The sequence below is a fragment of the Callithrix jacchus genome, chromosome Y (genome assembly GCF_049354715.1).
Source record: "Callithrix jacchus isolate 240 chromosome Y, calJac240_pri, whole genome shotgun sequence".
NCBI classification, from domain to species: Eukaryota; Metazoa; Chordata; class Mammalia; order Primates; family Cebidae; genus Callithrix; species Callithrix jacchus.
The window spans coordinates 3,353,870-3,381,139 of NC_133525.1; the positions used below are offsets into that span (position 1 = coordinate 3,353,870).

Below are 27,270 nucleotides of genomic sequence, written 5' to 3' on the forward strand. Positions count from 1 at the left end.
ATTGCACTCCAGCCTGGGAGACTGAGCGAGACTCCGTCCCAAAAAAAAAAAAAAAGTGTCGTATGTGTTTATTTTCCTGTCCCCTCGCATGTGTCCCACACAGAACAAGGTTGTACTGGCCAAACAGACGGTGTTACGATCTGTTTTTCCACGGGAATAAGACGAATCCTGCGACACCCAGAAAGTGTCTGGAAAATTTGTTCTGCGACGATTGAAAACCTCATTGTTTCTTCTGGGGGATTTCGGCGTCCACCGAAAGCATCTGACACCCCTCAGTCCGTGGAAGGGAATAGACGGTGCTTCTGAATGAGGCTGTGGCTGTTCTTTCTTTGGTTTGAGACAGAGTCTTGCTCTGTCGCCCAGGCGGGAGTGTAATGGCGCCATGTCGGCTCAGCCTCCACCTCCTGGGTCCAGGTAATTCTCCTGCCTCAGCCTCCCCAGTAGCTGGGACTACAGGCACCTGCCACCAAGCCCAGCTAGTTTTTGTATTTTTATTAGACACGGGGTTTGACCATCTTGGCCAGGCTGGTCTCGAACTCCTGACCTCAGGTGATTCTGCTGCCTCAGCCTCCCAAAGTGCAGGGGTGACAGGCCTGAGCCACCACATCCGGCTGCTATTTTTGTATTTTTATTAGAGACGGGGTTTCACTATCTTGGCCAGGCTGGTCTCGAACTCCCGACCTCAGGTGATCCTCCCGCCTCAGCCTCCCAAAGTGCAGCAATTACAGGCACCCACCTCCACGGCTGGGTGATTTTTTTGTATTTTTGGTAGAGATGGGGTTTCACTATCTTGGCCAGGCTGGTCTCGAACTCCCGACCTCAGGTGATCCTCCCACCTCAGCCTCCCAAAATGCAGGGATTACAGGCACCCACCACCATGCCTGGCTGATTTTTTTTGTATTTTTATTAGAGACGGGGTTTCACCAAGTTGGCCAGGCTGGTCTCGAACTCCTGACCTCAGGAGTATGTGTGTCTGTCACAACGCCACGTAGGAGGCGTCTTTCGTCACGAAGGTGAAGCCGGCGAGAGTGACCACGTCACCGCCTCGGAGGGGCTGCTGGGGAACCTGCGGGGGCCCCCCAGAGGCCTTGGTGTCCCCGGTGTGTCGCCCGCTGGTCCTGGCTGGCTCGGGCTCTGGGCTGGTCACCTGCAGCACCGCGGGCTCCTCCTGGCCAGCGTCTGGCTCCCCGTCTGCCGGGCTGCTCGAGGGGGACAAGTTCTGGGTTTCTCTGATCCATTCCTGCCGGGAGGAAGAAACCGAGGGAGGGAGGGAGGAGGGAGGAGGGAGGGAGGGAAGGAGGGGGGAGGGGGGAGGGGGGAGGGAGGGGTGGGAGGAGGGAGAGAAGGGAGGTAGGAGGGAGGCAGTGAGGAGGGAGGGAATGAGGAAGGGAGGGAGGAGGGAGGGAGGAAGGAGAAAGGAGGGAAGGAGGGAGGGAGGAGGGAGGGAAGGGAGGAGGGAGAGAAGGGAGGGAGGAGGGAGGTGGGGAGGAGGCAGGGAGTGAGGAGGGAGGGAATGAGGGAGGGAGGGAGGAGGGAGGGAGGAGGTAGGGAGGAGGGAGAAAGGGATGAGGGAGGGAAGGGAGGAGGAAGGGAGGAGGGGGAAGGGAGGAGGGAGGGAAGGGAGGAGGGAAGGAGGGAGGGAGGAGGTAGGGAGGAGGGAGAAAGGGATGAGGGAGGGAAGGGAGGAGGAAGGGAGGAGGGGGAAGGGAGGAGGGAGGGAAGGGAGGAGGGAAGGAGGGAGGGAGGAGGGAGGGAGGAGGGAAGGAGGGAGAGAGGGAGGGAGGGAAGGAGCGAGGGAGGGAGGAGGGAGGCAAGGAAAGGAGGGAGGGAGGATGGAGGGAGGAGAGAGGGAGGATGGAGGAGGGAGGGAGGAGGGTGAAAGGGAGGAGAGAGGGAAGGGAGGAGGGAGAGAAGGGAGGGAGGAGGGAGGTGGGGAGGAGGCAGGGAGTGAGGAGGGAGGGAATGAGTGAGGGAGGGAGGAGGGAGGGAGGGAGGAGGGAGGGAGGAAGGAGAAAGGAGGGAAGGAGGGAGGGAGAAGGGAGGGAAGGGAGGAGGTAGGGAGGAGGGAGAAAGGGATGAGGGAGGGAAGGGAGGAGAACGGGAGGAGGGGGAAGGGAGGAGAGAGGGAAGGGAGGAGGGAAGGAGGGAGGGAGGAGGGAGGGAGGAGGGAAGGAGGGACGGAGGGAGGGAGGGAAGGAGCGAGGGAGGGAGGAGGGAGGCAAGGAAAGGAGGGAGGGAGGATGGAGGGAGGAGAGAGGGAGGATGGAGGAGGGAGGGAGGAGGGAGAAAGGGAGGAGAGAGGGAAGGGAGGAGGGAGAGAAGGGAGGGAGGAGGGAGGTGGGGAGGAGGCAGGGAGTGAGGAGGGAGGGAATGAGTGAGGGAGGGAGGAGGGAGGGAGGGAGGAGGGAGGGAGGAAGGAGAAAGGAGGGAAGGAGGGAGGGAGAAGGGAGGGAAGGGAGGAGGTAGGGAGGAGGGAGAAAGGGATGAGGGAGGGAAGGGAGGAGGACGGGAGGAGGGGGAAGGGAGGAGAGAGGGAAGGGAGGAGGGAAGGAGGGAGGGAGGAGGGAGGGAGGAGGGAAGGAGGGATGGAGGGAGGGAGGGAAGGAGCGAGGGAGGGAGGAGGGAGGCAAGGAAAGGAGGGAGGGAGGATGGAGGGAGGAGAGAGGGAGGAGGAAGGGTGGAGAGAGGGAGGAGGGAGGATGGAGGGAGGAGGGAGGGAGGGAGGGAGGAGGGAGGGAACGTTCTACATCAAACACAGTGGAAACACCACGGACTGTGGCCTGAGCATTTCTGGTTTTATTTGTTTGTTTGTTTGTTTTGATTTTCTGTGTGTTTTTGAGACACAGCCTTGCTCTGTCCCCCAGGCCGGAGTGCGGCGGCGCCATCGCGGCTCACCACAGCCTCCACCTCCCGGGTTCAAGCGATTCTCCTGCCTCAGCCTCCATAGGAGCTGCGGTGACAGGCACCGGCCACCAGGCCGCGGTGATTTTTTTCTATTTTTATCAGACACGGGGTTTCACCATCTTGGTCAGGCTGGTCTCAAACTCCCGACCTCAGGTGATCCTCCCGCCGCAGCCTCCCGAAGTGCTGGGTTCACACACGTGAGTCACCAGAACTGGACTTTTCTTGTCCCTCCCTCCCTCCATCCATCCTTCCTTTCTTTTCCCTCCCTTCCTCACTCCTTCCCTCACTTCCCTCCATCTGTCCCTCCCCCTTCCCTCCCTCACTTCCCTCCCTCTGTCCCTCCTTCCTTCCTTCCCTCCCTTCCTCTGTCTGTCCCTCCTTCCTTCCCTCCCTCTCTCCCTCCCTCCCTCTCCCTCTTTCCTTCCTTCCCTCCCTCCCTCCCTCACTTCCCTCCATCTGTCCCTCCCCCTTCCCTCCCTCACTCCCTTCCTCCCTGTGTCCCTCCCTCCTTCCTTCCCTCCCTTCCTCTGTCTGTCCCTCCTTCCTTCCCTCCCTCCCTCCCCCCTCCGTCCCTCACTGCCTCCCTCCCTCTGTCCCTCCTTCCTTCCCTTCCTCCCTCCCTTCCTCTGTCTGTCCCTCCTTCCTTCCCTCCCTCTCTCCCTCCCTCTCCCTCTTTCCTTCCTTCCCTCCCTCCCTCCCCCCTCCGTCCCTCACTCCCTCCCTCCCTCTGTCCCTCCTTCCTTCCCTTCCTCCCTCCCTACCTTCCCTCCATCTCTCCTTCCTTTCCTCCCTCCTTCCTTATTTCCCTCCCTCACTACCCCCTCTCCCTCCTGCCCTCCCTCCCTTCGTTCCTTCCCTCCTTTCCTCCCTCCCTTCCCTCCCTCTCTCCCTCCCTCCCTTCCCTCCTTCTCTCCCTCCCTCCTTCCTCCCTCTCTCCGTCCCTCCCTCCTTTCCCTCTGTCTCTCCCTCCCTCCCTCCCTCCCTCCCTCCCTTCCTTCCTTCCTTCCTTCCTTCCTTCCTTCCTTCCTTCCTTACTTTTTGTCTCTCTCTGTCTTTTTTCCTCCACCTATGCAGTACTCAGTGTTTCCACGGAGCAGCGACCTAACGTGATTTTCTTATTTTCTTCCTTTAAAGAGCAGGGTTTCGCCATCTGCCCACACTGGTCTCGAACTCCTGACCTCACCGGACCCACCCACCTGGGCCTCCCTACCTGCCGGGTTGTCAGGCCTGAGCCTCCTCGCCCGGCCCTGAAGTCATTCTCCGAAAGGGCCACTGAGGGAGACGTGAGCCTGTGGCCCCGACAGAGAAGGGGGCGGCGGGGACAGGGCGGGTACCTGGAAGTTCCCTTCGTGCTTCTCAAAGAGCCCAGGGAAGGTGGCCTTGGGGTCTGGCACGGTGGGCATGACACATTTCTTCAGCCTGAAACACAGACGGAGGGCGGGGTCACCTGCACTGCACCCCCCAAGTGGCACTGGAGGGACCCCGGGGAGAGGCCGAGGATGGACGTGGCTGCCCCAGCACTGCCAGGGACCCCAGGGAGAGGCCGAGGATGGACGTGGCTGCCCCGGCACTGGCAGGGACCCCGGGGAGAGGCCGAGGATGGACGTGGCTGCCCCGGCACTGGCAGGGACCCCGGGGAGAGGCCGAGGATGGACGTGGCTGCCCCAGCACTGACAGGGACACAGGGGAGAGGCCGAGCATGGACGTGGCTGCCCCAGCACTGACAGGGACCCCGGGGAGAGGCCGAGGATGGACGTGGCTGCCCCGGCACTGGCAGGGACCCCGGGGAGAGGCCGAGGATGGACGTGGCTGCCCCGGCACTGCCAGGGACCCCGGGGAGAGGCCGATGATGGACGTGGGTGCCCCGGCACTGCCAGGGACCCCGGGGAGAGGCCGAGGATGGACGTGGCTGCCCCGGCACTGCCAGGGACCCCGGGGAGAGGCCGAGGATGGACGTGGCTGCCCCGGCACTGCCAGGGACCCCGGGGAGAGGCCGATGATGGACGTGGGTGCCCCGGCACTGCCAGGGACCCCGGGGAGAGGCCGAGGATGGACGTGGCTGCCCCGGCACTGGCAGGGACCCCGGGGAGAGGCCGAGGATGGAGGTGGCTGCCCCAGCACTGCCAGGGACCCCGGGGAGAGGCCGAGGATGGACGTGGCTGCCCCAGCACTGGCAGGGACCCCGGGGAGAGGCCGAGGACGGCTGTGGCTGCGCCTGGCACTGGCAGGGACCCCGGGGAGAGGCCGAGGACGGCTGTGGCTGCCCCTTGGAGACCAGGACCCAGGCAGAGGGGGGCCTTCCACGTGAACCAAACACACGGGACCGTCCACCTCCTCACCAGAGACCCCGACTCTGAGTCCTCATATAGATCCCACCAGGGCCGGAGACGTGGCTCAGGCCTGTCCTCCCTGCACTTCGGGAGGCTGAGGCAGGAGGAACACCTGAGGTCGGGAGTTCGAGACCAGCCTGACCAACACGGTGAAACCCCGTCTCTACTAAAATACAGAATTAGCCAGGCCTGGCGGTGGGTGCCTGTCGTCCCAGCTGCTCGGGAGACTGAGGCAGGAGGATCGGTTGAACCCGGGAGGCGGAGGTTGCACTGAGCTGAGACTGGCCCATTGCACTCCAGCCTGGGGGACAGAGGGAGACTCTGTGAAAAGAAGAGAAAAGAAAGGAAGGAAGGAAGGCGGGGAAGGAAGGCAAAAGAGAGAAAGAGAGAGGAAGGAGGGGAGGGAGGGAGGGAAAGAAGGAGGGAGGGAAGGAACGAGGGAGGGAGGGAAGGAAGGAGGGAGGGAGGGAGAGAGGGAGGGAAGGAAGGGAGGGAGGGAGGGAGGGAGGGAGGGAGAGAGGGAGGGAAGGAAGGGAGGGAGAGAGGGAGGGAAGGAAAGGAGGGAGGGAGAGAGAGGGAGGGAAGGAAAGAGGGAGGGAGGGAGAGAGGGAGGGAAGGAAGGGAGGGAGGGAAGGAGGGACAGAGGGAGGAAGGGAGGGAGGAAGGGACATAGGGCGGAAGGGAGAGAGGGAGAGAGGGATGGAGGCAGGAAGGGAAGGAAGGAAGGAGGGAGGGAGGGAAGGAGGAAAAAAGTGGCCAGGCGCGGTGACTCAGCCCTGTAGTCCCTGCACTGTGAGAAGCTGAGGCGGGTGGATGAGTTGAGGTCGGGAGTTCAAGACCAGCCTGACCGACATGATGAAACCCCGTCTCTAGTAAAAATACAAAATTAGCCGGGCGTGGTGGCAGGTGCCTGTAATCCCAGCTACTCGGGAGGCTGAGGCAGGAGGATCGCTTGAACCCGGGAGGGGGAGGCTGCGGTGAGCTGAGATCACACCATTGCTCTCCAGCCTGGGCAACACAGCAAGACTCCATCTCAAACAAACAAACAAACAAACAAAAACAGAATATTTCTCAGTGAATATTCCACATGTCCCTGCACCTGCGGGACGGCGCTGCTCCCACATTTCTCGTCATGCACCGTGAGAAAAGTGGGCATTGGATGGAAACTGAGGCTCAGGGACGTGAGAGTCTCGGGTGATCGATCTTCCCATTCCACGGGCGCTTTGGAAGCGGGACCCTCCGGCCACGTGTGTAAGGGGGTCGGCAGGAGTGGTTCTTACCTGCGTGTCCTCCATAAACCCAGGAGGAGAAGGGGCAGCATCACCAGGAGAAGGAGGCCGGAAATCAGGGTGAATCTGGGGGGCTTGGCTTTGGGGGCCCTTTGCGTCTCCGAGCAGGAATCTAAGACACAAGGAAAAGGCGTCCGTGAGTTTTGAACCCGCTGTGACCTCTTAACTAGTTCTCATCCCTCACCGCCATCCTCATGGTGTTTTTGTTCAGTTTTTTGGGTGTGTGTTTTGCGTTTTGGGGGGTTTTCTTGAGACCGAGTCTCGCTGTGTCGCCCAGGCTGGAGTGTGTTGGCACGATCTCGGCTCAGTGCGGCCTCCGCCTCCCGGGTTCAAGCCATCCTCCTGCCTCAGCCTCCCGAGTAGCTGGGATAACAGGTGCCCCCCCACCACGCCTGGCTAATTTTTGTATTTTTAGTAGAGACAGGGTTTCACCATGTTGACCAGGCTGGTCTCGAACTCCCGACCTCAGGTGATCCACCCGCCTCGGCCTCCCAAAGTGCTGGGATTACAGGTGTGAACCACTGGACCTGGCCTTTTTTTTTTTTTAATTTTTTTTTAATATATCAGTGTCAGCAAATGTTTTATTTATTTTATTTATTTATTTATTTTTGAGACAGAATCTCAGCTCAACGCAACCTCCGCCTCCCGGGTTCAAGCGATTCTCCTGCCTCAGTCTCCCCAGTAGCTGGGTCTACAGGCACGCGCCACCGTGCCCGGGTAATTATTGTATTTTTAGGAGAGACGGGGATTCACCATGTTGACCGGGATGGTCTCGAACTCCTGACCTCGTGATCCACCCGCCTCGGAGGCCGGGGGTGTCTGGGGGTGTTCACGGCACAGGAGACCTTGCACTGGGCTATTGCTGGGTCTGTGCCTTAAACGGGGCCCCTGAAAACATACACGGTGGCTCACGCCTGTCATCCCAGCACTTCGGGAGGCCGAGGCGGACGGATCACGAGGTCGGGAGTTCGAGACCGGCCTGGTCAACGTGGTGAAACCCCATCTCTACTAAAAATGGTAACACCACGTCTCTACTAAAAATGCAAAAATTAGCCGGGCATGATGGAGGTCGCCTGTCATCCCAGCACTTCGGGAGGCCGAGGCGGGCGGATCACGAGGTCGGGAGTTCGAGACCGGCCTGGTCAACATGGTGAAACCCCATCTCTACTAAAAATGCAAAAATTAGCCAGGCCTGGTGGCGGGTGCCTGGAGTCCCAGCTACTCGGGAGGCTGAGGCGGGAGAATTTCTCTTTCTTCCTCTTTCTTTCTTTTCTTTTTCTTTCCTTCCTTCCCTTCTTTATTTCTTTCCTTCTTTCATTCTGTCTTTTTCTTTCCTTCCTTCCTTTATGTTTTTCTTTTCTTCCTTCCTTCCCTCCCTCCTTCCTTCCCTCCCTCCTTCCTTCGCTCCCTCTCTCCCTCCTTCCCTCCATCCTTCCTTCCTTCCTTCCCTCCTTCCGTCATCCCAGCACTTTGGGAGGCCGAGGACGGCGGATCTCGCAGTCAGGAGTTTGAGACCGGCCTGGTCAACATGGCGAAACCCCATCTCTACTGAAAATGCATAAATCAGCCGGGCCTGGTGGGGGGCGCCTGTGATCCCAGCTACTCGGGAGGCTGAGGCGGGAGGATGGCTTGAACCCGGGAGGCGGAGGCTGCGGTGGGCGACTTCGCTATTGTACCCCAGCCTGGGCAGCAGAGCGAGACTCCATCTCAAAAGAAAAGAAACACAGAGAGGAAAGAAAGAAAGAGAGAGAGAGACAGAGAGAGAGAGACGAAGGAAGGAAGGAAGGAAGGAAGGAGGGAGGGAGGGAGGGAGGGAGGGAAAGAAAGGAAGAGAGAGAGAGAGAGAGAGAGAGACGAAGGAAGGAAGGAAGGAAGGAAGGAGGGAAGAAATTTTCTTTTTCTTGTGTCTTTTGGTCTCTGTTCTTCTCGGTCCCAGTTTCCACAGCGCCAGGATGACAGGCGTGCGCTGTGACCATGCATGTAGATAGACACGGATGTAAAGATCCATGCACGTGTTCCGTTCCATGTAGCGGTGTGCGCGCGGCCCTGCCGCGTAACAAGCATTACCCGTCCGCTCTCCTCTTCGCCAGTGCGTCGCCTCCGACCAGTCGCTGGGGTACGTGTCTGACCCGTAGGCGACTTGTGTGGCCTTCACCCTGACCCGCAGAGAGTAGCAGTTCTCGGGGTCCAGGTCTTCGATGGTGACGTTGCAGGTGTCTCTTTCTTTGGACTGGAGAAACACACACACACAGACACACACACACACACAGACACACACACACACACACACAGACACACACACACAGACACACACGCAGACACACACACAGACACACACACACAGACACAGACACACACACACAGACACAGACACACACACAGACACACACAGACACACACACACAGACACACACGCAGACACACACACAGACACACACACGCAGATACACACACAGACACACAAACACACACACAGACACACACACAGACACACACACAGACACACAGACACACAGACAGACACACACACAGACACACAGACACACACAGACACACACAAACACACACAAACACACACACAGACACACACACAGGCACACACACAGACACACACAAATACACACAGACACACAAACACACACACAGACAGACACACACACAGACACAAACACACACAGACACATACACAGACACACAGACACACACACAGACACACACAGACACACACAGACACAGACACACACACACACACACACACACACACACACGGAATGATGAGTGACATAACCCTGGCCCTGTCATTTTAGGCCCCCAAACACCTACACGTTTTCATTCCCCTCTCGGCCGCTTTCATTCTGCTGTTCTTTTGTCTGCAGACGGTTATCGGGAGGGGCCGGTGTGCGACTGAGTCTCACTCTTGTCGCCCAGGCTGGAGTACCATGGCCGCAACCTGGGCTCGCCGCAGCCTCCGCCTCCCGGGTTCGAGTGATTCCCCTGACTCAGACTCCCAGGTAGCTGGATTCCTGGCACCTGCCACCATTCCCGGCTAATTTTTGTATTTTTACTAGAGACGGGGTTTCGCCATGTTGTTCAGGCTGGCCTCGAACTCCTGACCTCGTGATCCACCCGCCTCGGCCTCCCAAAGTGCTGGGATGACAGGCGTGAGCCACTGTGCCCGGCCTATGACTATGTATCTTTACAGATATAAATGCATGTACAGATACAGATACACAGGCCAGGTGTGGTGGCCCAGGTCTGCTACCCTAACACTTTGGGAGTCCAAGGCAGGTGCATTGCCTGAGCTCGGGAGTTCAAGACCAGCCTGGGAAAGACGGTGAAACTCCATCTCTACAAAAATCAAAAAAAAAGATACAGATACACGTTCTCTTCTATGTATCCATTGATACATATGTGTATGTATGCGTGAAGATATGTCGATGTACTAGTAAGATAGCTCTGTGTGTACGTGTCTATGTGTTTGTGTGTATCTATGCACATATATAAGCTGTGTGTATAACGTGTGTGTATGTGCATCTATGCACATATATAAGCTATGTATATGTGTGTATGTACATGTGTGTATCTACTGTGTATATAAGGTTATGTATATATGTGTGTGTACATATATGTTTCTAAGCTGTGTATGTAAGGTGTATATATGTGTGTATATGTATGTGTGCACCTAAGCTGTGTATACAAGGTGTGTATATGTGCGTGTACATATATGTGTGTACGTGTCTATGTGTTAGTGTGTATATATGCACATATATAAGCTGTGTGTATAACGTGTGTGTATGTGCATCTATGCACATATATAAGCTATGTATATGTGTGTATGTACATGTGTGTATCTACTGTGTATATAAGGTTATGTATATATGTGTGTGTACATATATGTGTTTCTAAGCTGTGTATGTAAGGTGTATATATGTGTGTATATGTATGTGTGCACCTAAGCTGTGTATACAAAGTGTGTCTATGTGCGTGTGCATGTACATATATGTGTGTATCTAAGCTGTGTATACAAGGTGTGTATATGTGTGTGTTTGTGTGTATATGTATGTGTGTATCTAAACTGTGTATATAAGGTGTGTATGTGTGTGTACATATGTGTGTATCTAAGCTGTGTATACAAGGTGTGTATATGTGTGAGTTTGTGTGTATATGTATGTGTGTATCTAAACTGTGTATATAAGGTGTGTATGTGTGTGTGTACATATGTGTGTATCTAAGCTGTGTATACAAGGTGTGTATATGTGTGAGTTTGTGTGTATATGTATGTGTGTATCTAAACTGTATATATAAGCTATGTATATGTGTGTGTATATGTATGTGTGTATCTAAGCTGTGTATACAAGGTGTGTATTTGTGTGTCTGTATATATTTGTGTGTATGTAAGCTGTATTTATAAGGTGTGTGCATATTATGTGTGTATCTAAGCTGTATATATAAGGTATGTATATGTGTGTATGTACATGTGTGTATCTACTGTGTATATAAGGTTATGTATATATGTGTGTGTACATATATGTGTTTCTAAGCTGTGTATGTAAGGTGTATATATGTGTGTATATGTATGTGTGCACCTAAGCTGTGTATATAAGGTGTGTCTATGTGCGTGTACATATATGTGTGTATGTGTCTATGTGTTTGTGTGTATATATGCACATATATAAGCTGTGTATATAACGTGTGTGTATGTGCATCTATGCACATATATAAGCTATGTATATGTATGTATGTACATGTGTGTATCTACTCTGTGTATATAAGGTTATGTATATATGTGTGTGTACATATATGTGTTTCTAAGCTGTGTATATAAGGTGTATATATGTGTGTATATGTATGTGTGCACCTAAGCTGTGTATATAAGGTGTGTATATGTGCGTGTACATATATGTGTGTATCTAAGCTGTGTATACAAGGTGTGTATATGTGTGTGTTTGTGTGTATATGTATGTGTGTATCTAAACTGTGTATATAAGGTGTGTATGTGTGTGTGTACATATGTGTGTATCTAAGCTGTGTATACAAGGTGTGTATATGTGTGTCTGTATATATTTGTGTGTATGTAAGCTGTATTTATAAGGTGTGTGTATATCATGTGTGTATCTAAGCTGTATATATAAGGTATGTATATGTGTGTGTACATATGTGTGTATCTAAGCTGTGTATACAAGGTGTGTATATGTGTGAGTTTGTGTGTATATGTATGTGTGTATCTAAACTGTATATATAAGCTATGTATAACGTGTGTGTATGTGCATCTATGCACATATATAAGCTATGTATATATGTGTATGTACATGTGTGTATCTACTCTGTGTATATAAGGTTATGTATATATGTGTGTGTACATATATGTGTTTCTAAGCTGTGTATGTAAGGTGTATATATGTGTGTATATGTATGTGTGCACCTAAACTGTGTATATAAGGTGTGTATGTGTGTGTGTACATATGTGTGTATCTAAGCTGTGTATACAAGGTGTGTATATGTGTGTGTTTGTGTGTATATGTATGTGTGTATCTAAACTGTATATATAAGGTGTGTATGTGTGTGTACATATATGTGTGTATCTAAGCTGTGTATACAAGGTGTGTATATGTGTGAGTTTGTGTGTATATGTATGTGTGTATCTAAACTGTATATATAAGCTATGTATATGTGTGTGTATATGTATGTGTGTATCTAAGCTGTGTATACAAGGTGTGTATATGTGTGTCTGTATATATTTGTGTGTATGTAAGCTGTATTTATAAGGTGTGTGCATATTATGTGTGTATCTAAGCTGTATATATAAGGTATGTATATGTGTGTGTACATATGTGTGGGTGTGTAAGCTGTGTATATAAGGTGTGTGTATATATATATGCGTACATCTAAGCTGCATATATAATGTGTGTATATATGTGTGTACCTATGTGTGCATATATATGTAAGCTGTGTAGATAAGGTGTGTATACATGTGTGTGTATATATATGTGTGTATCTAAGCTCTGTATATAAGGTGTGTATATATATGTGTGTATATATGTGTGTGTATCTAAGCTGTGTATATATATGTGTGTATATATGTGTGTATCTAAGCTGTGTATATAAGGTGTGTATATATATGTGTGTATGTAAGCTGTATATATAAGGTATCTATGTGTGTGTATAAATATATATGTGTGTAAGCTTTGTATATAAGGTGTGTATGTATATGTGTATGTATATATGTGTGTATATATAAGCTGTGTGTATATATGTGTAAGCTGTGTACATAAGGTGTGTATGTGTATATCTGTGTATATTAGGTGTGTATATATATGTGTGTATGTAAGCTGTATATATAAGGTGTCTATATGTGTATATAAATATATATGTGTGTAAGCTTTGTATATAAGGTGTGTATGTATATGTGTATGTATATATGTGTGTATATATAAGCTGTGTGTATATATGTGTATCTAAGCTGTGTACATAAGGTGTGTATGTGTATATCTGTGTATATTAGGTGTGTATATATATGTGTGTATATATATGTGTGTATGTAAGCTGTATATATAAGGTGTCTATGTGTGTGTATAAATATATATGTGTGTAAGCTTTGTATATAAGGTGTGTATGTATATGTGTATGTATATATGTGTGTATATATAAGCTGTGTGTATATATGTGTATCTAAGCTGTGTACATAAGGTGTGTATGTGTATATCTGTGTATATTAGGTGTGTATATATATGTGTGTATATATATGTGTGTATGTAAGCTGTATATATAAGGTGTCTATGTGTGTATATAAATATATATGTGTGTAAGCTTTGTATATAAGGTGTGTATGTATATGTGTATGTATATATGTGTGTATATATAAGCTGTGTGTATATATCTGTATCTAAGCTGTGTACATAAGGTGTGTATGTGTATATCTGTGTATATTAGGTGTGTATATATATGTGTGTATATATATGTGTGTATGTAAGCTGTATATATAAGGTGTCTATGTGTGTATATAAATATATATGTGTGTAAGCTTTGTATATAAGGTGTGTATGTATATGTGTATGTATATATGTGTGTATATATAAGCTGTGTGTATATATGTGTATCTAAGCTGTGTACATAAGGTGTGTATGTGTATATCTGTGTATATTAGGTGTGTATATATAAGGTGTGCATATATATGTGTATATCTAAGCTGTGTGTATATATGTGTATCTGAGCTGTGTACATAAGATGTGTATGTGTATATCTAACTGCGTATATAAGCTGTGTATGTACAGGTGTGCATATATATGTGTATATCTAAGCTGTGTGTATAAGGTGTATATGTATATATGTATGTATATGTGTGTGTACATATAAGGTGTGCATATAATTGGTCCAGCTGAAGACCAACACATCCTTAGGCAGCACGTGACTATGTGTGTGCGTCTGTGTGTGTCTGTCTCTGTGTGTGTATGTGTGGCTGTGTGTGTGTCTATGTATCTGTGTGTGTCTGTGTGTATCTGCGTGTGTGACTGTGTGTGTGTCTCAGTGTGTGTGTGTCTGTGTGTCCGAGTGTATGTGTCAGTGTGTGTGTCTGTGGGTCTCTGTGTGTATGTGTGGCTCTGTGTGTGTGTCTATGTGTGTCTCTGTGTATCTGCGTGTGTGACTGTGTGTGTGTCTCAGTGTGTGTCTGTGTGTCTCTGTGTGTGTGTATGTGTGGCTGTGTGTGTCTATGTATCTGTATGTGTATCTGTGTGTATGTGCATGTGTGTCTGTGTGTGTCTGTGGCTGTGTGTGTCTATGCCTGTGTGTGTCTGTGTGTATCTGCGTGTGTGACTGTCTGTGTGTCTCAGTGTGTGTCTGTGTGTATCTGCGTGTGTGACTGTGTGTGTGTCTCAGTGTGTGTGTCTGTGTGTCTGTATGTGTGGCTGTGTGTGTGTCTATGTATATGTGTGTGTCTGTATCTGTATGTGCATCTGTGTGTATGTGCATGTGTGTCTGTGTGTGTCTCTGTGTGTGTATGTGGCTGTGTGTGTCTATGTCTGTGTGTGTCTGTATCTGTATATGTATCTGTGTGTATGTGCATGTGTGTCTGTGTGTGTCTGTGGCTGTGTGTGTCTGTCTGTATATGAGTGTCTCTGTGTGTATATGTGTGTGTCTGTGTCTCTGAGTGTGTGTGTCAGTGTGTCTGTGTGTGTCTTTGGCTGTGTGTGTCTATGTCTGTGTGTGTCTGTCTGTATCTGAGTGTGTCTGTGTGTATATGTGTGTGTCTGTGTCTCTGAGTGTGTGTGTCAGTGTGTCTGTGTGTCTCTGTGTGTCTCTGCATGTACATAGGTAGAAATAGAGATAGTAGAGATATAGGAATAGAGAGAAATAAACAGATGATAAGTAGAGAAAACAGAGATGATAGATTTCATAGATAGATGATAGGTAAATAGTAGATAGAGAGATGACAGGTACATACATATGGTGATAGATAAATACATAGATTGATAGGACAGTAGGTGATAGAATAGAGAGAAATAACAGATGGCCAGGTAGATAGAGATGATAGATGAGGTAGAGATTATGACACAGGTGATCGATAGACATAGGTAGATAAAACAGACACAGACAGAGCAATGGAGGGACGGAACAAAGGCAGTCGGTACAACAAATAGATACATGATAGATTGAAGGACACATAGATAGGGATAATAGATACAAATAGATGACAGATACATAGATATGTACATACATATGTGCATCAGTGCATAGATCCAGACAGAGATAGACAGATGGATAGATACATAGATGATAGAAACATGATAGATAGATTCATAGATAGACACATGGATAGACAGACAGATGGATAGATACATAGATGATAGATAGATGATAGACAGAAACATGATAGATAGATAGATAGACACATAGATAGACACATGGATAGACAGATGGATAGATACATAGATACATAGATACACACATAGCTAGACAGATGGATAGATACATAGATAGATAGAAACATGATAGATCGATAGACACATAGATAGACAGATGGATAGATACATGATAGATAGATAGATAGATAGATACATAGATAGACACATAGATAGACAGATAGATACTTAGATAGACACATGGATAGACAGATGGATAGATACATAGATGATAGATAGATAGATAGAAACATGATAAATAGATACATAGATAGACACATAGATAGACAGACAGATGGATAGATACATAGATGGATAGATCGATAGATAGATAGAAACATGATAGATAGATACATAGATAGACACATAGATAGACAGATGGATAGATACATAGATAGATAGATAGATAGAAACATGATAGATAGATACATAGATAGACACATACATAGATAGATGGATAGATACATAGATAGATAGATGATAGACAGAAACATGATAGATAGATAGATAGACACATAGATAGATAGATGGATAGATACATAGATAGAGAGATAGATGATAAATACACACACATATAGATCAATTGATAGATAGATCCAGAGATAGACAAATGGATAGATAGATAGATGATAGATAGATACATACATATATAGATCAATTGGTACATAGACAGACGGTTAGATAGATAGATGAACAGACAGACAGATGGACAGATAAACAGTTGAACAGACAGATAGATGGATAGATAGACACATAAACAGATAAATAGAAAAACATAGATGATGATAGATGGAAAGATAGATAGACATATAGATAACTAGATGATAGATCCATATATAGATAGATAGATGAACAGCAGATGGATAGATAGATAAACAGATGAACAGAGAGACAGATGGATAGATGGATAGACAGGTAGATAGATAAATAGACATAGATGATGATAGAGAGATAGATGGATAGATAGACACATAGATAAATAGAAAAACACAGACGATGATAGACAGATGGAAAGATAGATAGACATACAGATAAATAGATGATAGATAGATGCATATATAGATAGATAGATGAACAGCAGATGGATAAACAGATGAACAGAGACAGGCGGATAGATGGATAGACACGTAGATAGATAAATAGACATAGATGATGATAGACAGAGAGATGGATAGATGGATAGACATATAGATAAAGAGATGATAGATCCACATACAGATAAATGAACAGACAGACGGATGGATACATGGATAGATAGACACATAGACAGACAGATAGATGATAGATAGATAGATAGATGATAGATAGATAGATGATAGATAGATGCATAGATAGATAGATAGATGATAGATAGATAGATAGATAGATAGATGATAGATAGATAGATGATAGATAGATAGATAGATAGATGGTAGATAGATAGATAGATGATAGATAGATAGATAGATAGATGGTAGATAGATAGATAGATGATAGATTGATAGATAGATAGATAGATAGATAGATAGATAGATAGATGATAGATAGATAGATAGATGATAGATAGATAGATGATAGATAGATAGATGATAGATAGATAGATAGATGATAGATAGATAGATGATAGATAGATAGATAGATAGATGATAGATAGATAGATGATAGATAGATAGATGATAGATAGATAGATGATAGATAGATAGATAGATGATAGATAGATAGATAGATAGATAGATGATAGATAGATAGATGATAGATAGATAGATGATAGATAGATAGATAGATAGATGATAGATAGATAGATAGATAGATGATAGATAGATAGATGCATAGATAGATAGATGATAGATAGATAGATAGATAGATGATAGATAGATAGATGATAGATAGATAGATAGATGCATAGATAGATAGATAGATGATAGATAGATAGATAGATAGATGATAGATAGGTAGATAGATAGATGATAGATAGATAGATGATAGATAGATAGATAGATAGATGCATAGATAGATAGATAGATAGATAGGTAGATAGATGATAGATAGATAGATAGATAGATGATAGATAGATGATAGATAGATAGATAGATGATAGATAGATAGATAGATAGATAGATGGTAGATAGATAGATAGATGATAGGTAGATAGATAGATGATAGATAGATGATAGATAGATAGATAGATAGATGATAGATAGATAGATGGTAGATAGATAGATAGATAGATAGATGATAGATAGATAGATAGATAGATGATAGATAGATAGATAGATGATAGATAGATAGATAGATAGATGCATAGATACATAGATAGATGATAGATAGATAGATAGATGCATAGATAGATAGATAGATGATAGATAGATAGATAGATGATAGATAGATGATAGATAGATAGATGATAGATAGATAGATAGATAGATGATAGATAGATAGATGATAGATAGATAGATGATAGATAGATGATAGATAGATGGATAGATGATAGATAGATGATAGATAGATAGATGATAGATAGATAGATGCATAGATAGATAGATAGATGATAGATAGATAGATAGATGATAGATAGATAGATGCATAGATAGATAGATGATAGATAGATAGATAGATAGATGATAGATAGATAGGTGATAGATAGATAGATGATAGATAGATAGATAGATGATAGATAGATAGATAGATAGATGGTAGATAGATAGATAGATGATAGATAGATAGATAGATGATAGATAGATAGATAGATAGATGATAGATAGATAGATAGATAGATAGATGATAGATAGATAGATAGATGCATAGATAGATAGATAGATAGATGATAGATAGATGATAGATAGATAGATAGATAGATGATAGATAGATAGATAGATAGATGATAGATAGGTAGATAGATAGATGATAGATAGATAGATAGATAGATGCATAGATAGATAGATAGATAGATAGATGATAGATAGATAGGTAGATAGATAGATAGATAGATGCATAGATAGATAGAGAAACAGACTGATGGACTGACAGCCATGTTGTCGGTTCTCTTTCTCTGGAGCCCCCTCGGAGACACAGAGAGAGCCATGCAGAAGTCAAGCTGGACTAGAGCTGTCTCGGGAAGAAACAGCGGAGTGGAATTCAGGGAGGTGGAGCCCGAGGGGACCTGGGTTCTCATAAACAGCGAGTCCCACAGCCCGTATCCGGGGGACGCTCAGCCACCGCTGCCCTGCGTCGCGGCCGCCCGCCTCACCTGCCACTTGGAGTCAAAGATGCTCTGGTGCTGGACCTCATAGAGGAGATCGTTGTACCCCAGGTCAGGACACGTCACCGTGACTGAGTCCTGATGCCACTCGAAGCTCACGGCCTTCGGGGACGCGGGTTTCACTGAGAAGAAGAAATAAGAGACCCATCACCTCACAGGGACGACCCCACATCCCTCCCTTCTGAGCTGAGTGCCTCGGGCCTGTCATCCCAGCACTTTGGGAGGCCGAGGCGGGCGGATCACCTGAGGTCCGCAGTTCGAGACCAGCCTGGCCAACATGGTGAAACCCCATCTCTACTAAAAATACAAAAATTAGCCGCGCGTGGTGGCGGGCGCCTGTCGTCCCAGCTCCTTGGGAGGCTGAGGCAGGAGAATCACTTGAACCCAGTGGATGGAGGTTGCTGTGAGTGAAGACAGACACCGCAATTGCACTCTAGCCTGGGCAACAGGCTGACACAAGAAAGGAAAGAAAAAGAAAGAGAGAGAAAGAAAGAAGAAAGAAAGAGAGAGAGAGAAAGAGAAAGAAAAAGAAAAAGACAGAGAGAGAGAAAGAGAAAAAGAGAAAGAAAGAGACAGAGACAGAGAGAAAGAAAACCCAGCGGGTGAGATGAGGTTGAGGGAGTATTTCCTGCTCTTTCTGTGTGTCTGTGTGTCTGTGTGTGTCTGTGTGTCTGTGTGTGTCTCTGTGTGTATGTGTGTCTGTGTGTGTCTGTCTCTGTGTGTATGTGTGTCTGTGTGTGTCTGTGTATGTGTGTCTGTGTGTGTGTCTATGTGTCTGTGTGTGTCTCTGTGTGTCTGTGTGTATGTGTCTGTGTATGTGTGTCTGTGTATGTGTGTCTGTGTGTGTGTGTCTCTGTGTGTCTGTGTGTATGTGTGTGTCTGTGTATGTGTGTGTGTCTATGTGTCTGTCTGTGTCTCTGTGTGTCTGTGTGTATGTGTCAGTGTGTGTGTCTGTGTGTGTCTCTGTGTGTATGTGTGTCTGTGTGTGTCTGTGTATGTGTGTCTGTGTGTGTGTGTCTATGTGTCTGTGTGTGTCTCTGTGTGTCTGTGTGTATGTGTCAGTGTGTGTGTCTGTGTGTGTCTCTGTGTGTATGTGTGTGTATATGTCTGTGTGTGTGTCTGTGTGTGTCTCTGTGTGTCTGTGTGTGTCTGTGTGTCTGTGTGTATATGTGTCTGTGTGTGTCTCTGTGTGTATGTGTGTATGTGTGTCTGTGTGTGTCTGTATGTGTGTCTCTGTGTGTGTGTCTGTGTGTGTCTCTGTGTGTATGTGTGTGTATATGTGTCTGTGTGTGTCTGTGTGTATGTGTGTGTCTGTGTGTGTCTGTATGTGTGTCTCTGTGTGTGTGTCTGTGTGTATATGTGTCTGTGTGTGTCTGTGTGTATATGTGTCTGTGTGTGTCTCTGTGTGTCTGTGTGTGTGTCTGTGTGTCTGTGTGTATATGTGTCTGTGTGTGTCTCTGTGTATGTGTGTCTGTGTGTGTCTGTATGTGTGTCTCTGTGTGTGTGTCTGTGTGTATATGTGTCTGTGTGTCTGTCTGTGTGTGCCTCTGTGTGTATGTGTCTGTGTGTATATGTGTCTGTGTGTGTCTCTGTGTGTATGTGTGTCTGTGTGTGTCTGTATGTGTGTCTCTGTGTGTGTGTCTCTGTGTCTGTGTGTATATGTGTCTGTGTGTGTGTCTCTGTGTGTATATGTCTGTGTGTATATGTGTCTGTGTGTGTGTCTCTGTGTATGTGTGTATGTGTGTCTGTGTGTATATGTGTCTGTGTGTGTCTCTGTGTGTATGTGTGTATGTGTGTCTGTGTGTGTCTGTATGTGTGTCTGTGTGTCTGTGTGTATATGTGTCTGTGTGTGTCTCTGTGTGTATGTGTCTGTGTGTATATGTGTCTGTGTGTGTCTGTGTGTATGTGTGTATGTGTGTCTGTGTGTGTCTGTATGTGTGTCTGTGTGTATATGTTTCTGTGTGTGTGTCTGTGTGTGTCTCTGTGTGTATGTGTCTGTATATGTGTCTGTGTGTGTGTCTCTGTGTGTATGTCTGTATGTGTGTCTGTGTGTCTGTGTGTGTCTCTGTGTGTCTGTGTGTGTCTCTGTGTGTATATGTGTCTGTGTGTGTGTCTGTGTGTGTGTGTCTCTGTGTGTATGTGTGTCTGTGTGTGTCTGTATGTGTGTCTGTGTGTGTATATGTGTGTCTGTGTGTATGTCTGTGTGTGTCTGGGTGCATATGTGTCTGTGTGTCTGTATGTATGTGTGTCTGTGTATATGTGTGTATGTGTGTCTGTGTGTGTGTCTGTGTGTATATGTGTCTGTGTGTGTGCCTGTGTGTGTCTGGGTGCATTTGTGTCTGGGTGTATATGTGTCTGTGTGTGTCTGTGTGTCTGTGTGTATGTGTGTCTGTGTGTGTCTGTATGTGTGTCTGTGTGTATATGTTTCTGTGTGTGTGTCTGTGTGTGTCTCTGTGTGTATGTGTCTGTGTGTGTGTCTCTGTGTGTATGTCTGTATGTGTGTCTGTGTGTGTCTCTGTGTGTCTGTGTGTATATGTGTCTGTGTGTGTGTCTGTGTGTGTCTCTGTGTGTATGTGTCTGTGTGTGTCTCTGTGTGTATGTGTGTCTGTGTATGTCTGTATGTGTGTCTGTGTGTGTGTATATGTGTGTCTGTGTGTATGTCTGTGTGTGTCTGGGTGCATATGTGTCTGTGTGTCTGTATGTGTGTGTGTCTGTGTATATGTGTGTATGTGTGTCTGTGTGTGTCTGTATATGTGTCTGTGTGTGTATATGTGTGTCTGTGTGTATGTCTGTGTGTGTCTGGGTGCATATGTGTCTGTGTGTTTGTATGTGTGTGTGTCTGTGTATATGTGTGTATGTGTGTGTCTGTATGTGTGTCTGTGTCTCTGTGTGTGTGTCTGTGTGTCTGTGTATATTGTGTCTGTGTGCATGTGTGTATGTGTGTGTCTGTCTCTGTGTGTGTATATGTGTGTCTGTGTATGTGTCTCTGTGTGTCTGTGTGTATCTGTGTGTCTGTGTCTGTGTCTGTGTGTATATATGTCTGCGTTTCTGTGTCTGTGTGTATCTGTGTGTCTGTGTCTGTGTGTGTTTGTGTGTCTATGTGTGTGTGTCTGTGTGTATATATGTCTGCGTTTCTGTGTCTGTATCTGTGTGTCTGTGTCTGTGTGTGTGTCTGTGTGGCTATGTGTGTGTCTGTGTGTATATATGTCTGTGTTTTTGTGTCTATGTGTATCTGTGTGTCTGTGTCTGTGTGTGTGTCTGTGTGTCTATGTGTGTGTCTGTGTGTATATATGTCTTTTTGTGTCTGTGTGTATCTGTGTGTCTGTGTCTGTGTGTGTGTCTGTGTGTCTATGTGTGTTTCTGTGTCTGTGTGTCTGTGTCTGTGTGTGTGTCTGTGTGTCTATGTGTGTGTAGGCAAGGACACCAGAGGGCACCTCTGATTCATTCCCCTATTTATTTGAGAAGGAGTCTGAGTGGTGTGATCTCGGCTCACTGCAATCTCTGCCTTCCGGGTTCAAGAGACTCTCCTGCCTCAGCCTCCCCACGAGATGGGATTACACAGGAGTGCAACCACCACACCCAGCTAATTTTTTGTATTTTTTAGCAGAGAGGCGGGGGGTGAACTTGATTTTCAATCGCTGCACGAATCCATTGATCCAGCGACTGGTATGAGCTTGCTTTTCAGTACTTAGGGGAATGAGCTGAAAAAAGTACTGAAAAGTATAGTGGGCTTGCTTTACATTCGTTATGGTATAATCATTGATCGGGGACAGGCATAAGCTTGCTTTCCAGTACTTACGGGACTGAGCTGAAGAAAATACTGAAAACTATGGTGGGCTTGCTTTACAATAGTTATGGTAATCATTCATCAAGGCGACTAGCATGAGCTGGCTTTCCAGTACTTACGGGACTGAGCTGAAGAAAATACTGAAAAGTATGATGGGCTTGCTTTACAATAGTTATGGTAATCATTCATCAAGGGGACTAGCATGAGCTGGCTTTCCAGTACTTACGGGAATGAGCTGAAGAAAATACTGAAAAGTATGATGGGCTTGCTTTACAATAGTTATGGTAATCATTTATGGGGGAGTAGAATGAGCTGGCTTTCTGAAACTTACGGGAATGAGCTGAAGGAAATACCGAAAAGCACGGTGGGCTTGCTTTACAATAGTTATGGTAATCATTCATCAAGGCGACTAGCATAAACTGGCTTTCCAGTACTTACGGGAATGAGCTGAAGAAAATACTGAAAAGTATGATGGGCTTGCTTTACAATAGTTATGGTAATCATTTATCGGGGGACTAGCATGAGCTGGCTTTCCAGTACTTACGGGAATGAGCTGAAGAAAATACTGAAAAGTATGGTGGGCTTGCTTTACAATAGTTATGGTAATCATTTATCGGGGGACTAGCATGAGCTGGCTTTCCAGTACTTACGGGAATGAGCTGAAGAAAATACTGAAAAGTATGGTGGGCTTGCTTTACAATAGTTATGGTAATCATTTATCGGGGGAGTAGAATGAGCTGGCTTTCCGAAACTTACGGGAATGAGCTGAAGGAAATACTGAAAAGCATGGTGAGCTCGCTTTAGGACACTTACGGTACTCATAGATCCAGCGACTCGCGCTGAAAACGGGGTGCGTTCCGTTCCTGATGGAGAAACTGAGAATGTCGTCTCTCTGCTCCGCGTCTAGGAGGCACCCCGAAGTGTGACCTTGGTGCACAATGTACTTGGGGCACTGGCGATAGGCCTCATCCGAATGGAATCTGTGGTTTAAAATGAGGTTTTACCGTGTTGCTCAGGCTGGTCTTGAACTCCTGACTCCAGGTGATCCACCCGCCTCAGCCTCCAAAAGTGCTGGGATTACAGGCCTGAGCCACCGCTCCCTGTGTGTGTGTGTGCACGCGTGTGTGTGTCTGTGTGTGCGTGTGTCTCTGTGTGTGTTTGTGTATCTGTGTCTATGTGTATGTATGTGTGTATCTGTGTCTGTGTGTCTCTGTATCTATGCGTCTGTATGTGTCTGTGTGTTTGTGTCGTGTGTGTACGTGTGTGTCTGTGTGTGTCTTTCTGTGTGCGTGTGTGTCTGTGTGTCTGTGTCTCTGTGTGTCTTTGTGTGTGCATGTGTGCCTCTATGTGTCTGTGTCTGTGTCTCTGTGTGTGTCTGTATGTGTCTGTGTGTCTCTATCTATGCGTCTGTGTGTGTCTGTGTGTTTGTGTCATGTGTGTACGTGTGTCTGTCTTTCTGTGTGCATGTGTGTCTGTGTGTGTCTCTGTGTGTGTCTGTGTCTGTGTGTGTCTTTGTGTGTGCATGTGTGCCTCTATGTGTCTGTGTCTGTGTCTCTGTGTGTGTGTCTGTATGTGTCTGTGTGTCTCTGTATCTATGCGTCTGTGTGTGTCTGTGTGTTTGTGTCGTGGTGTATGTGTCTGTGTGTCTCTGTGTCTTTCTGTGTGCGTGTCTGTGTGTGTGTCTGTGTCTTTGTGTGTGCATGTGTGTCTCCGTGTGTCTGTGTCTGTGTCTCTGTGTGTGTGTCTGTATGTGTCTGTGTCTCTGTGTGTGTGTGCCTGTGTCTATGTGTGTGTGTCTGTGTGTGTCTGTGTCTGTGTGTGTCTGCGTGTGTGTCTGTGGTGTCCGTGTGTCTTTGTGTGTGTGGGTGTCTGTCTGTGTGTGGCTGTGTGTGTGTGTCTGTGTATCTGTGTGTCTTTGTGTGTGCACATGTGTGTCTGTGTCTGTGTGTGTCTGCATGTGTGTTTGTGTGTGTCTGTGGTGTCCGTGTGTGTCTTTGTGTGTATGTGTCTGTGTGTCTGTGTGTGTGTCTGTGTGTGTGTCTGTGTATGTGTGTGTCTTTGTGTGTGCATGTGTGTGTCTGTGGTGTCCGTGTGTGTCTTTGTGTGTGCATGTGTGTGTCTGTGGTGTCCGTGTGTGTCTTTGTGTGTGCATGTGTGTGTCTGTGGTGTCCGTGTGTGTCTTTGTGTGTGTGTGTCTGTGTGTGTGTCTGTGTATGTGTGTGTCTTTGTGTGTGCATGTGTGTGTCTGTGGTGTCCGTGTGTGTCTTTGTGTGTGCATGTGTGTGTCTGTGGTGTCCGTGTGTGTCTTTGTGTGTGTGTGTCTGTGTGTGTGTCTGTGTATGTGTGTGTCTCTGTGTGTGTCTTTATGTGTGTGTGTGGGCAAGGGCAGCAGAGGGCATCTCCGATTCCTTCCCGTGTCCTTATTTGAGACGGAGTCTCGCTGTGTGGCCCAGGCTCCAGTGCAGTGCTGCGATCTCGGCTAACTGCAACCTGCGCCGTCCAGATTCAAGTGATTTTTAAAATAGCCTGTAACACACGTCATGGCCGTTTCTCCCTTCACATGGTGACGGTGGTCCCCAGCTAGGATCTCTCGTCGCTGCCTTCAGTGCCCCTTCCTAACAGCTAACTACAGCCAGACCTGTCCAAAGAGAAAACCGACCTCTCACAAATGCTCAAACCCCTTGAGCCAGGCGCGGTGGCCCATGCCTGTCATCCCAGCACTTTGGGAGGCCGAGGCGGGTGGGTCACAAGGTCAGGAGTTCGAGACCGGCCTGGCCAACACGGTGAAACCTCATCTCTACTAAAAATACAAAAATGAGCTGGGCGTGGCGGTGCCTCTGATGTCCCCACTCCCAGAACCTGTGACCGGAATCTTACCTGCAAACAGGGTCATTGCAGATATGATTGGGTCACAACTGAAATAAAAGCATCCTGGGTGAATGGGAGCCCACGATCCAATTACAATATTTTTATGGCCGGGCACAGTCGCTCACGCCTGGAATCCCAGCACTGGGGGAGGCCGAGGCGGGCGGATCACGAGGTCAGGAGTTTGAGACCACCCTGGCCAACGTACTGAAACCCTCCCACCCCCATCTCTACTAAAAACACCAAAATAAGCCGTGTGTGGTGACAGGCACCTGTAATCCCAGGTACTCGGGAGGCTGAGGCGGGACAATCTCTTGAACCCGGGAGGCAGAGGTTGCAGTGAGCCGAGATCGAGCCACTGCACTCCAGTCTGGGTGAGAGTAAGACTCTGTCTCAAAAAAAAAAAAAAAAAGAATATTTCTTATAAGACGTAGCAAAGAACATAGAGGAGAAGGCACGTGCAGATGAAGACAGAGGCCGGGGTGATGGGGCCACAAGCCCAGGGATGCTGGAGCCCCGGGAGCTGGGAGATGCAGGGAAGATCCTCCTGGGAGGATGGACTGAGGAAACCCCTGCCCAGTGCTCGCTTTAGGACGTCTGCCCTCCGTGAATAGGAGAGGGACTATCTGTTGATCTCAGCTGCCCAGCATGTGATAGTTTATAAATGTACCCGAAGAAACCTCTATGCTTTAACTGTCAGGGTCACCAAGCCTCCACTTTCCCGAGGGTCTTTGAGGTACGGGAACGTGCCAGGATTATGTGTCACTCTGCGGTCGTCCCGCAGCCATAATTAGAAGCCAGCGGGAGACCAACCGGCTTATTCTTCATGTCCAATGTCCCGGCAGCTCGTGGCTCCAAAAGGGACCCCTTTACAGAGAAGGGAACTGAGCTAACGTGAGTCATCTGTGTCACAGCACAGGGAAAACCCAGCACTTTTTTTTTTGTTTCTGTGAGTCTTTTCGTTATAATTATTATTATTTTTGAGATGGAGTCTCGCTCTGTCCCTCAGGGTGGAGCGCAGTGGTGCAATCTCAGCTCACTGCAGCCTCCGCCTCCCGGGTTCAAGCGATCCTCCCGCCTCAGCCTCCACAGTAGCTGGGACTACAGGTGCCCGCCACCATGCACGGCTCATTTTTGTATTTTTAATAGAGACGGGGTTTCACCATGTTGGCCAGGCCGGTCTCGAACTCCTGACCTTGTGATCAGCCCGCCTTGGCCTCCAAAGTGCTTGGATTCAGGCGTGAACCCCCCCCCCACCCGGTCACCCCTTTTTTTCTGTCTAGAGTAAGGCGGCCACTAGTCTCGTTTCTTCTAGGTTCAAATGCCAGGAAGCAGACTCTTCCCTCAATGCCCCAGAGGACACGGCGCTGCTCACAGCTGATTTTAGTCCACGACATGCATTTCAGGGTATGGTTCCCAGACCTGTAACCACACAAATGTGTGTATGTGGTTTTTTTAATTTCATTTTGTTTTTTGAGACAGAGTCTGGTTCTGTCGCCCAGGCTGGAGTGCGGGGGCGCGATCCTGGCTCACTGCAACCTCCGCCTCCCGGGTTCAAGCGATCCTCCTGCCTCAGCCTCCCAATCAGCTGGGATTACAGGTGCCGCCACCACACCCAGCTAATTTTTGTATTTTTAGTAGAGACGGGGTTTCGCCATCTTGGACAGGCTGGTCTCGAACTCCCGACCTCAGGTGATCTGTGCGTCTCAGCCTCCCAAGTGTGAGTCTTATTTCACAAATAACTTCATCTGAAAATTTCTCTGATCCGTATGCTTTCCGGTTTATCTGTTTTGCCATCAAACTGAAGACTGAGCCAGCCATGACACACCTCCCCTTCCCTGAATTCTGACTAAATGTATTGGAAAAACCCTTCCTGACACACGCTCAGCCACATGCCTTAAGGGGTCCGGGCCGAGATTACCTGGTGTGGAAGATTTCAGAGACTGAGTCTTCACCTCCT

General features: G+C 47.6%; 1 protein-coding gene across 1 annotated transcript in view; it reads right to left on the bottom strand.

Moving 5' to 3' along the window:
• Positions 1–888: 888 nt before the first annotated feature.
• The window catches only part of LOC144581271 (cytokine receptor-like factor 2), a 30,672-nt gene continuing 4,290 nt past the window's right edge, over positions 889–27,270 (bottom strand). Inside the window, exons 3-8 of the mRNA XM_078364422.1 lie at positions 23,259–23,425; positions 18,647–18,780; positions 8,591–8,753; positions 6,515–6,635; positions 4,239–4,323; positions 889–1,240 (exon numbers count right to left, since the gene is read on the bottom strand). Of these exons, the coding sequence (XP_078220548.1) occupies positions 977–1,240; positions 4,239–4,323; positions 6,515–6,635; positions 8,591–8,753; positions 18,647–18,780; positions 23,259–23,425 (934 nt within the window). The 3' untranslated portion in view covers positions 889–976. The remainder of the gene's footprint in view (positions 1,241–4,238; positions 4,324–6,514; positions 6,636–8,590; positions 8,754–18,646; positions 18,781–23,258; positions 23,426–27,270) is intronic.